This window comes from Trematomus bernacchii, unplaced genomic scaffold (assembly GCF_902827165.1).
Source record: "Trematomus bernacchii unplaced genomic scaffold, fTreBer1.1, whole genome shotgun sequence".
NCBI lineage: Eukaryota > Metazoa > Chordata > Actinopteri > Perciformes > Nototheniidae > Trematomus > Trematomus bernacchii.
This window is the reverse complement of record NW_022987851.1, coordinates 1611608-1624815: the sequence shown is the minus strand read 5'-3', so window position 1 is coordinate 1624815 and position 13208 is coordinate 1611608. Positions and strand designations below refer to the sequence as shown.

Here is a 13208-nt window from a genome sequence, read left to right as displayed (position 1 = left end):
GGAGGAAAGAGGGAGACAGAGATGAATGCAGGGAGGGCTAAAAAAAGGTCGAACATAAAGGGGGAAGGAAAAAAAGAAGAAGAAGGAGCTGGGATCCCCACTGGACAGAGTAAAAACAAATTAAAAGAGCCCTTATAAAACACAGATGCTGCAAAGAAAATAAACTTCACAGGATTTACTGTTTTGCAAAGGAATCGGAACACGGGTGGAAAAGCCATCATGTCATCTTCTTTTCCCTTGTCTCTCAGGTAACCTCGCGGCAGAGGGATCTATCTTCTCAGTTTTCACTTTCCCGCCTGTCTTTTCTCTCTGCACGGACGACGACATTGCTTGTTTACTATTTGCAGTCGAAGCTAGGGTCAGGCTGGCCTGTGTGAAAATGGCTTCCTGCCCAGTCCTCCGCTCCCAAACGGCAAGCTAACGTTTTTGTTTTATATTTCATTGACATTTCTCATGTCAGGGAGCTAATAAAAAACCAAACACTCAGCGGACAAAATGAAAAAAATGTCAAGACGTGATCTTTTTTGGTATTCCTTCATAATATCTGAAATGTGAAAAAGGGAAGAAGGGGCTATGAGAGCAGTTTGTGTTGTAATAAGGAGGAAGATACACTAGCAGTGAGGGAAAACTCATATACACTACATCCAAAAACACTGATTCACACTTCCTGATTCACAGCCCATCATAATCATAAGAAAACAATTCAGTGAATGGAACACGCGCTAACTTCAAAACACACACAAACAGCACCCTGAAATCAGATATCTAAGTTTACAGCATGTCTGTATTTATCCGGCTTCATCAGACATGACTGAGTAACCAGCAAGAGGAGCTGGAGGGGGGTCAGACATCTCCACTGGATCAGATGACATCCACAACCCAACATTATGTATGTATGTGTGTGTGTGTGTGTGTGTGTGTGTGTGTGTGTGTGTGTGTGTGTGTGTGTGTGTGTGTGTGTGTGTGTGTGTGTGTGTGTGTGTGTGTGTGTGTGTGTGTGTGTGTGTGTGTGTGTGTGTGTGTGTGTGTGTGTGTGTGTGTGTGTGTGTGTGTATCATCTGATTTGTGTCAAGGAGCTAGCAGCTCACAGTAAAGAGGGTTGTTGGGAAAGCAGGAGGTGTATGTGTGCATTTTGGCAAGAGGGGGTGCAAATACACAGACACACAACCACACACACACACACACACACACACACATCATACATACTTACAAACCAGAGGAGAGTAAATAGGAGAGGCAGAGACAGTTTGAGAACGAAAGAGTTCATTACATGGTTCCTGTTTTGCTCTTTTTTTCAAAATGGCAATGTAACAAAAACTAAAAAACAAAACAAAAACTACAAGGTGAGACATGGGACACTTTCATATTTTAAAGATATTTAGATTTGTGATAAAAGAAGATCATCTCTGATCATTAAGAGATGAATGCGTTTTTTAATGAGTTAATACTATCAAAAACGATACTATTTGTTCTCCCTTCTAACTCGTTTAACTTACAGTAATTGTGAGAAAAGGCTAAATGAAATGTGTTTTTCGTTTTTTCTCCTAATGTAAGTGATAATGTTGAAACTCCCAATATATATGTTATCGATTGAAACATCTTCTTGATTTTATAAAAAGTGAAAATAACTTGTTTCAAGCTGTTTAGTTTACATATATGTTTGAATACTATTTTTTAAAGTATTTCAATATTCTACAAACAGCATTAACTTAATCAATACACACTGCTTGCTGTCCATACTGCATAAATATGGTATATTCATTGCGCCAGTATTCTACATTGTGTTGTATAAACTGCACTTTTATGAATCTCTGGTTAGATGCTAAACTTAATTTTGCCGTTTAGGTATCAGAACTTTCTAGAATGTTGCTTACGTTTATTTTGATTGGATTTGGCAGGACTTAAAAAGGAGATAAAGGAGTCCAGTGACAATCATCAACCAGACAAGGTTAAACAAAAAGAAAATCATAATTTACATCTTCAGCACAAGGAATTTATTGCATATTGCTTGTATAAAATATTTTCTTCAAATCAGACAATTTTGGTATTTCTATTTGTTTGAACTCAATCAAAATGACCTTTGGTATTAAACAGTATATGATAACAAACACATATGGGCAAAATAATTCAACATTTCCTACATAAACATTCTATGTTATAGGTGATTATACTGCAGCCGATGCAGAGCTCACTGTTGTTGTAATGAATAGTGATTGGCACTGCAGCTGTGACAGTAGCTCTGTTTGAATAGCGGGTAAAAAACAAGATATGATATCAATTGAGGGTTTTGGCAGTCTAAATGAATGGCGTGTAATGTGAATATAATAGGTTTACTTTGCCTATCAAGCTGGAATATTACTAGTGAGTTGTGTATATGGATTACTATATTTACTTTTATAATATAACATATATCATTAACCATTCCCTTGCAATTTTCATTTTAATTTCCTCTTTCTATATTGCATTGCTGGAGGAACTTAACATTTGTATTGCCAAAACTATGCTGAACCTATTGTGGATATGACAAATAAAGCATTTGAATTTGTAATCAATCCATTAATTAACAAAAATGATTTCCGTTATAGTTGAGGAAATCTTGAATTTCTATCAACAATATGTTGTTTTTTTTGACCCAAGTGAATGATATATTGTACACTTACAAAGGATGGTGTTATTAACAACCTGTTATGCATTGGTGTAAAACCAACACTTGTATTGGCTTTAAGCTTCAGAAACACAGATAAACTCAAATAAGAGAGAAAACAAACCCATTATCCTCACACTGCAGCGGAACAAAGGTGGGATGTCAAATCTATTGATCCTGCGACATTGAAAGGCTTTGTCTTTCTCAGAGCGTGAACTATTCACATGGCAATAAGCTGGAAGCCACAAGTGCCTTCTGTGTGTAATTGCAAGCCTGCTTTATTATTTCTTTTATCGCAATTTTGCAAATTAAATAATGATGAGTGCAGTGGCGGGCACCCAGTGATAAGAGAGCTTAGTGGTTGTGGAGATTGAGTTATTAGGGTTTGTACAAAAAGGATGGTCTTTGGCGGGGCCCCGAAAGCGGGCCAAGATACATATTCCTCGCACTGTGTATTTGTGGTGGCTTTAAAAGCCCTAAAAGTACAGGGGAAGGCTAATTTTCAGAGTAAACAGCTTGTTCGATTGCAGTGTGGTTTTGCGCTGAGCTCTCCGTTTATTGACTCAAGCCGAGCGGGGCTCTGGCCGACCGCAGGGGAGAAGAAGCCTGCCGGTGGAGCCTGCAACAAACACAAGTCTCTTACCTTTGATGGCACACACACTGTAACAAACACGGTTGAATCAAATGTACTGAGTAATGTACAAAGCCCTAATCCTCTTGACGATATGGCAGGTTGAGGGGAAAAATGCTTTTAAAAGAACATCTGCTCCTTTTAGAAAAGCTATTCCTAATTGTGTGTTTCCTCTGCAACCATTTGTAGGGTAGATTATTAAGATATATAAAGTGTGGTCCAAATGTGATTCTGGATTTTATGCATCAAAAATATTTATAATACAAGGGTAATAAACTCTACTCAGAAAAAAGAACTATTTTTTCATAGGTTTAAGAAATTATAAAGATCTAATTAAAATCATTCCTATCTATGGCCTTCTTAAGAAAACAACCAAGAGAGGCAAGTAAATGCAAAAATGACAAATTCAGGTAAGGTTTATTTTATATGCAACAGTACTATGTTTCGACTGCCTCTTTAAAAGAGAAAAAAAACGTTTTAAAGAACGGCTGCAAGTTGTTTTGGTTGAAGGAAGGGACCATTCATTAAAAAAGCCAGAGAAATGTCTCCGCTCCTCTACTGCTGTTAGATTTGTATCAAAGCAAAACCCTTGCAGCACAACTCAAGCTTTTCAAGTCTTTTCCTGTCTGTTCTGCTCTGCTCCTCCCTCTGCAAACCGCTGAATCCTGACCTCACAGCGCCACTCGGAGGACAACTCCGGTACTAAAACACAGGGATACCACCAAGCTTTAATGTCTACCATTTGGGGTAATTATACCAAAGTGAACCATTAACGAGTATTCCTACATCCTTATTTTTACTAATAAATTCCATTAGATTATAACATACTTTTGTTATGGCGCGTACAAAACATTACATGTTATGTATCTGATAAATTGATCTAAAGCGACATACTTATGACTATGGAAGCAATTTGGGGGTTAAGTATCTTGCCCAGGACAATTTGAAATTTGACTGCTGGGGGTGGGAATCGAACCAATGACCCTCTGATTGGTTGATGCCTATTTACCCCCTGTGTCATGGTCACCCTAAGAACTTAGTAATGATACTCAACACAATGTTGCTGTCATGGTTACACGCGGTGATTGGTAAACTAGCTCGGCAGTTGATTGCATGAGGATTTACATGTTGTGTTATTTAAAAAAAAAGTCTGTTAAACAAGCAGATTTATCTTTGCTAGAATCATATTGGATTAATGATAATGTCTTCTGTATTTTCACTCATTTAAATGTATAGATTACAACTTTATTACTCAATCCCTAAATTAGATATTTTGCTTTTGTGCCTACTCCTATTTTTGGTTAGGGGTTGCGTCAGTTATAGGCATGCACAGGTTAAGGATACTTGACTTAGGTAAAAGTAGAAATACTACAGTGTAAAAATACTAAATTATTGGCATACAAATATACTTAAAGTATCAAAAAAGTACTTATTGTGCATAATGTCCTAATTTAGAATAATCTATTTTAATGTACTGGATTATTGTTATTAATGCATTAAGGTGTTCATCGCTGCTGGTAAAGATGGAGCTAATTAAATAAATGTATATACTGCTGCTCGATATCTTAACCTATAATAATATATCATAGTTTATGTATGAGTTTGTGTATATTTTGTATTAGATTATAATATGAATATGTAAAGTAACTAGAAACGAATTTTCGTAAATATATGTAGGGGAGTAAAAAGTACAATATTGGCTTCCAAAAAGTATAGTAAGTATGAAGTAGCACAAAATGAAAATACTTAAGGAAAGTACAAGTACCCCAAATCCGTACTTAAGCACAGAAAATGTACTTTGATACAGAACACCACTGCAGGCATGGTAAGTGCTCACCATGTTGTGGCTATCTAGGCAAGGCTGGGGATGCTATAACAATACAATGGGGATGTAGAAGGCAGAATAGGGTGTTTAAAAGAAAGTGCGGAAAATTAAATACAATAAATATGATGAACATGTGGGCCTGTGGTGACTTTACGAACGCCGGTTAGCTCAGTCTGGACGCTGATCCAAGACAGCTCATCATGATGACATGATGAAATCTGGACAAGTCATCTATCTCACTGTTTCATACTGCTACACGTTTTTGAAATGAGCATGCTAACTTGCTCTGTTAAACCCATCTCCTATCTGTGTGAGACCGAGATTTCAACATACTCAACTGTACTGTCTTCAACTTACTAGAGTATACTGTAAAAACAGGGTCGCACCAGGGTCATGTACTAAAGTGTCACACACCGGCAGTTATTAGGTCATGTTTCCTTGGCATCGACCTCGGTGAAGAGTTGGTGTTTTTCACCAAGGGCCGATGACTGACGGGGGGGAGGAGGGAGGCGAGATAACACCAAAGTCCAAACCCAAATAAGCAAGCCGTCAGCCTCTAATAGCAGAAAGGAAGTGTCCCTTTATCAACAAGTGAATTAACTGTTTCCCGTCACACCTTGTTTTTTGCCGCCCCTGTTCTCTCTGAACCAGCGCCAAAGCCCAGATGGCTCAGTGATCGGACCACCAGGGCTTCTGCGGGGTGAGGAAACAAATCTGTTGCTCTGACTAATAGCCTCGCACTGATGTGTTGGACCGGAGTTGTGCGTAAACACGTTAAAAAAACATGTATTTCATCCTGGATGTAGACCTCTAAGTGGCAGATGAAAGCCTCATCTCAATCTACTTTACAATAGAGAGAGGTCTTTCATAAAGAATTATGAACAGACATTATTAGACAAAGAACCATGAAAGGATTATAGCTGAGAATATTTATTTTGGGACCATAACCTTTATTGAAGCGACAGTGTTGAAAGAGGGAGACAGAGGGGATAACAAGCGGCAAATGGTCCGATGGTGGATATCAAACCCGGGTCCTCCTCATGGGGACCAAGACAAGTAGATGGGCTGCCAGTTCTATCAATATATACAGCTAGCCCAAAAATAAGTTCTTAAATTGAAAAATAATGCATTATACTGATAAAAAGCATCTCTCAAACTCACCCAATGGCTCATATGATAATAGATTAATATGCAGTGTTTGGAGATTTTACTTTTCACGATCCTCCTCCACAGTGAAAGGGGTTTGTTTGAATTTTGAATTAAGAACAGATTAATTACATATTTAAAAAAATCCTAACCTCAGAGACTCTGATTCAAACATTTTTAAAGCATTGCTTGATTAATACAGCCTAACGATTGGGTCAGCAATAAGTCTAAAATCCTAATAAATGTTAAGTATCTTTTTTTAAATAATATAAAGTATGTTTGGTACTGCTTTAAGGGAAAAAAGAGAGACAATGTGAGTCTTCCAGCCATTGCACAGTAGAGCACAGTGCTTTTCACAGTAAGTGGTGAAATGTACTCAAGTACTGTATTAAAGCACTATTTTGCCATACTTTTCTACTCCACTAGAACATAATTATTTAAAGTGATATTGTACTTCTCTATTAGATTTCCGAAATAAATATTTAACTTTTTTTCCCTCCGCTTTATTTATTTGACACTCATAGTTATATAGAAAATGCTGATATGATGCAGTACTACTGCACTATCACTTTTTGTGATAAAAACAACATAATACAATATTCTATGAAAATATAATGCTGTGAAAAGCTAATCTGCATAATTTAGCTACAGTCCATTTTGCTGATAATACCAGTGTTTTATTAAAGATGACATATTATGCAAATGTTCAGGTTCATATTGGTATTTTGTGTTTCTTCTCTGACATGTTTAAATGCCTTTTAAGTTAAAAAAAGGTCTTCATTATTCTGATACGGCCTGTTCTGCAGCACCTCATTTCACCCTCTGTCTGAAACCAGGGCCCAGTCTGCTTATAGATAGAGATGTCCCGATCCGATCACGTGATCGGGGATCGGAGCCGATCACGTGATTTTCAAAAGATCGGAATCGGGAGAAAAAAATCGGGGATCGGGATTTTTTTTTTTTTTTTTTTATAAAATATTTGTATTATTTTATTTAATGTTACAAAACAAAAATGACCATGTTCACGTCTTAAAGTCATCCTGAGGCCTAAGTTTTGGTTTAAAATTACACAACGTCATGTATGTGTTGCTTCTTTTGGGCTTGTTTTCATAGACCTGGTTGCTTATTTCTCTCAAATCTGGCAACAGAGTGGGCGCAGTGTCTAATAGTAGCAGTAAGCTAACGAGAGGCTACGTTCAGCTGGTGACTCGGGAGTCGGGACAGAGAAAATGTCAGGAGTTTGGAAGTACTATAAAATTGAAAGCGAAGGCAGTGTAACAGCCAGATGCAATGTTTGCAAGGCGGAGGTTCCGCGTGGTGGAAAGAACAGAGCTACGTTCAACACGACTAATCTAATACACCACCTGAGAAACAAACACCAACAACAACACAACGAGTACACAGCGGCCACTCAGGTAACGGCACTGAAACAACCGACACTTTCAGAGACTTTTAAAAGGAAAGAGAAACTGCCCCAGAACAGTGAAAAGGCCAAAGAAATAATAGCCAAGATAGCTGAATTCATCGCGTTGGATGACCAGCCGTTATCTGTGGTGGAGAACGTGGGGTTTAAGGGACAACTTGAATGCTTTTCTCCTTTTTTTCCTCTTAATGCATTGCATAAAGATCGGATCGGGAAAAATCGGTATCGGCAGATTGTCAAAATCAAATGATCGGAATCGGATCGGGAGCAAAAAAAGGTGATCGGGACATCCCTACTTATAGATGTCCCGCCTCTTAGCCTATCACATAGAAGGTTTTGGAGCGCTATCCAATATTAGCGTGAGTGTCTCATAGTGATGTCACTATGTTCCCGAAGAAAAAAAAAGATTCCAATAGAGGTGTTTCAAGCAGGGGGGAGTGTGTGGGAGACCAAATCCCTCTGGAGGAAACGTTGGGAATTTTGGCTTTGCAAACCATTTACATGCAAACAAAGCTATAACTTTAAACTATAACTCACTTCAGGGAAGGGAAAACCCCAAAAAGCATAACAGGGTTTCTTTAAGTAGCATTTTGAATTCAGGGATTTGACTTGTAATATTTCTCCTTTTGATTAAGTAAAGGATCTGAGTACTTCTTCCACCTCTGTATACAGCAGAACTCTGTGGCTGGATCCGAAAACATTTTAATAATACAACTGTACAGTGGCTACCATATGCCGGGCTCGGCCTCAATAACCTCTGCCCTTTGTAGAGGAACTGCACTTACTAATCAAGACTTGTGTGTGCCGGGCCACAGACCAGCCGCGCTTTACAACGTGGAACTGTCACAATACAAGTCATCACTTTGAATCACAAAACACTGATCACAAAAGATAAAAATAACCTTTGAAAAAGAAGGGATGGGGGTGGAAATTGAACTGTACACAGGGACGTAAATAGCCATCCTAGATTTTAACAGTGACAAGAAGACGGCAATTGCAGCCTCTATTTTTAGGCTCGCCGGTGGCCTGGGCTGGCAGCTTTGGGGAGGATGTGTACTTTTCTTCAGTTCCTTTCCAAAAATCAACGCTGTCCTCACTGGCGACAATCACAGAGCAGCTGTTGTGGCTAGGTGGCCTGGCCCCGGCGTGCCTCACCCTGTTGCTCTCTGCCAGCTTTTGAAAAGTGCATTCAATGCCCAAAACTCACACCCGGGCCACAAAAACAGACAGAAAAGCGTGTGTGACCTAATGTGTTTTCATCCGGTGAAATTTCCGCAAATTATGGAGGTTTTATCAACGCTGGTGGCAGCGGTAGTGATTGAGAGGGGGCTGGTTTCTAAATGTACATAAGGCAGGATGTTTCGGAGCCAATTTGTTTAAAATGACAGACACACAGAGACCTACACGACCTTGCACCAGACATATGTGACTGGTGAACTGATAATGACCTGTGATTTGTGATCTGTGATTTGTGATCTTGGTTTGCACCATGTGCTTCTGAGAGTGAGGATCAACTTGTATTGGTGCAACAGCTTGGGTGAAAAGTGTAATTAAACATTGACTCAATTCTCTGCGAAACCCCCCCCAAAATAAGTCACAGTCTCCACACGCAGACAATTCTAAGTTACGAAATAATGGAAGGTAAATGTCACATATACAATTTAAAAAGTGATACTTCATGAAGTCCACTAAATTGTATCTCACTCATTCCATTCCAAACCGACCCCTACACCCTACCACTCTGTGACATAGGGAACTCCATCTGTGGTCACACTCTGAGCTGAATGAGGGTCCTTCTTTAAGGTGTAGGATGTAAATACAGCAGCAAGCTTCGAGACAAACTCTCTCTCCGGCATAAACTGTCATAACCAAAAATCTTTAGTGGCTTTTTTTGCAAACCTTTTCTTGCTTTAAATCTGAGGATTATTAGCTGCTTTAGCAACCGTACCTGTATATATATACAACTTTAAAATGAAATGCACATGTCTACCATTTTTTAGACTAGACATGGGTGTACATTAAAATACAATACAACAATTCAAGTTGTTACAATCTGTATAACAAAATAAAATGTTATACTTTACTAGTACATTTTTGCAAGGAACTATTTGTTAGTTCTGGACCCATGCAGACTCGCTGTTGGAGGGTTTAATACCTCCCAATCCCCACTAGTTGGTTTGAAACTAAATGTGGCGGACCCTCATAGCGAAGTGTAGATGGTAGGGAAAGGGTGTTAGGGTTCGATTGGAATCAACCCAAAGAGTCTCTCCTCTTCTCAGGTCATTGATTTTCTGGAGAGCTAATCTAGGCCTACCTGCCAACTTGTGGATAGATAATGGAATATCTGGTCTCATTTGAGAAAAAGAAAGGAAATCTAAGGAAGAGCAGGCAACTACATGTCTACAGTGTCATCAGTCATGACGGGTACTAACAGCGTTGCACCTGGTCAGGTAAGGCAGATGGTCAGAATCGATGTAGATTTGGTGTTATTTGTATTCCCTGCTGGCTTGGAACGGCACGGAATTTGCGGACCCGCCGAGCAAACGTGCACAAATTAAATGACAAAGGAGGCGGGTGTAGGGGCTAGTTTGGAATTGTTGAAAGTAGTCTTTTTTATTCGGTTAGCTACTGTCTATATGGTACAGATTACAACCTTGACAAAAGGGGTGTTAAAACTTCCTGTGGACTGTCTAATACACTTAGATATAAAAGTTATGTTTAAATGTTCTGAGTCAAGCAAATATTAGTATTCTTTCATTTTTTCTATTTAAATAAAGATTAGTTGTGTACATAGTTTATCTTCTTCAAATGTACACACACACACACGCTTGTGCACACACTCAGTAAGGTATCACTTGGAGGACTAATTGTTGACAGGTGGCCCTAATGCTTTTCTTTGAAACACAAGTGTGATTTACGAGCATGCTCCCCGAGACCCCGGCTTTCAGTGCTGCTTCTACTACAAACCCTATCTTTCTCCCCCTCTGTCTGTCGCTCTTCCTCCTTCGTTCCCCCTGTACCATCTCTCCTTCACTTTTCTCAATCGTACCTCATTACTTTGCTCCCTCACTTTCACCTCATACCCCACTTTGATGTTTCTGTCTCTCATCGCAGCAGAGCGGTGACTCTCCAAAGTAAGACATCCTTTTAATGTTTGATGGCCTATTTTTCACAGAGTGAAGGAATGTGTGTGTCTGTGTGTCTGTGTGTCTGTGTGTATGTGTATGTGTGTGTGTGTGTATGTGTGTATGTGTATGAGTGTGTGTCTATATTTGAGTCTAGAGGTTACAAAGGAGTCTGGGTCCAGACAAGGAAGACAGGACGGAGAAAGAAGGCAAGGGCGTCATTTTTCAACCAAGAGTACAAAAATTGCAATATTTATATATTTTGTCATATTGGTAAATGTTAATATAAAAGAAAACAGAGGATAATCCCTCTGGATGTTTCAGCACATTAATGCAAATGTATTGTAAACAATATTATCCTAAATTAGACCTGTTGAGTTTGCAACAGCACATTTTCCTGCTACAACTACAGATAGTAGTAGTGGTGCAGGAATGAGTACTATAACGTGTAGATGGGTCAGCTTTTTATCACTTACAGTTTCCCCGTCCTGAATTGTGTTTCATGTTAACAACATGAAACACAATGAGACTACTAAACGTCATCAGGCCAATCACAAGTCTACCTTTAGCTTAGACGTGCTGAAGATGTTTCATGTAGTTTGTTAATGGTTAGCTTTTTACTCCTGGTGGTTGTATTCACACTTTAACTATCATGAAGTTGTTTTAGTATGTCAATATGATAATATGAGATTATCCTGCCAAACTAAATGTGTTATTATCATACACGTGTCTGCCAAAGATCTTTATTTTCTGCTATACTCCTTAATCCAATGCAGAAATCTATTTGCTTTTAGTTGCAGGAGCCCTTGTGATGCTAACTTCTGGGTCTGCCTACAAAAATATGTCACCATTGCACCACTCTATGTCACCGATTATCGAAAAATGCCATTCCCTCTTAAAATGTTACAGTTTTTTGAAGGCTAACGTTTTCCACCCCTTTAAGCTAAAAAGCATGTGGTGCAATGGGTGTATAAAATATGTATAATACAACATCCTTGGCAGTTTACTAAGAAGAAAATGCTTCCATACCACTAGACTACTTACTGTAGGTTGTTCGACTCATGTTGTTTCTTCAAAGCCATGCTTTTTACAATGACAATAAATGAACCTTAAACCTTGTTACATGATTTCCAATGACCAAACTGTCAATTCCCAGTCATCTGGTTCGCTGAAGTGTTTATCAAGGTCTTGACATCACCCTGACACATTAGTTAAAGCTCAGGGGTGTTCTTGGAAAGAAATGACTTATGAGAACTGTTTTATGTCATACTAAGTAACACCTATGGGGTCAAGCAGTGCTGCTTACACAAAGTGTGTGTTTTTCAGAGTTTATCAATGTCAAATAGGGACACAGCCAGTGGGAGCAGCCATCGGTGTTGTTTGACAAACAAGGTGAACAAGGTTTTGGCAGACAGATCAGAATCCCAGGAATAGAGCTACTCGGTGACCACTCACTGGAAACACACACACAACTGGAGTCAGTGCCTGGACCTGTCGTTAGATTAGAACAGTTGTATCTTTTGAGGCCCATGTCTAATTCACAAACTGGTGGGTACAGCACCTTTAAATCTACAGGGACAATGACAACTTTGCAATCATCATTGATTATCATGCACTATTAATCTACCGATACAAATGAAACATTATCAATTGTTCCTTTTTTGTTTTGTTTGATGGTCTTGGGATTGGCTACCAATCATGTTTTAGAAGTTTAAGAGGCTAACGCTAGTTTGTCGGTAAACAGGTATCCTTCAAAGATGGTCGACTTGTTGATAATGTCACATTCTTATTCCCTATTGCAAAAATATGTGAATGTAGTTAATCAAGCTTTCTATCATATTTTTAACCTTCAATGATATGAATCTGAGAAATCTAGATAACCTCCTCCATGCTGCCTTGCACCAAATGCGCATTAGATGCCAACCTCAACACGCATAGGTAACAAAAACAGCAAACCTTTCAGTTCTCCTCCCTCCAAAGCTCCTTACCATGCAGTGGAGACCCCGAGGGGCTGCTGGACATGCCAGGTATGGGGCTACAGCGGCCCCCGATGCCTCCTCCTCCTCCTCCCAGGATGCAGCCACCTCCTCCGATGCCTCCAACTCCTGCTCCTCCTCCAAACGCAGCTACCCTGTTCAGCTCCTGTTCAATGTCCTCCAAGCCGGCACTCTTTTGGAAGCGAGACATCCGATTTACCACCCGAGGTGACATGTGGGTGCGGGCACAGGGTGCACCGCCATAGGGGTTGATGGGAAATACATGGGTTGTGCCTCGAAGGGTGCTGATGGTAACCCAGCGACTGTCCTGACTAAAACACATGTCTTGGACCTGGACAGAGACAGGGCAGGAACAGAGAGAGGACAGATGTTAGAGGGGGGTCTTGGGACAGCAAAATGATGAAATAAAGTCACTGT

At 39.5% G+C, this 13208-nt stretch overlaps 1 protein-coding gene across 2 annotated transcripts in view; it reads right to left on the bottom strand.

Annotated features, from left to right (window-relative positions):
* bcas3 (BCAS3 microtubule associated cell migration factor) overlaps positions 1–13208 on the bottom strand; it is a 325389-nt gene that overhangs the window by 245255 nt on the left and 66926 nt on the right. For both annotated transcript variants that reach the window (XM_034113221.1, XM_034113222.1), the window contains exon 15: positions 12783–13122. In XM_034113221.1, the coding sequence (XP_033969112.1) occupies positions 12783–13122 (340 nt within the window). The remainder of the gene's footprint in view (positions 1–12782; positions 13123–13208) is intronic.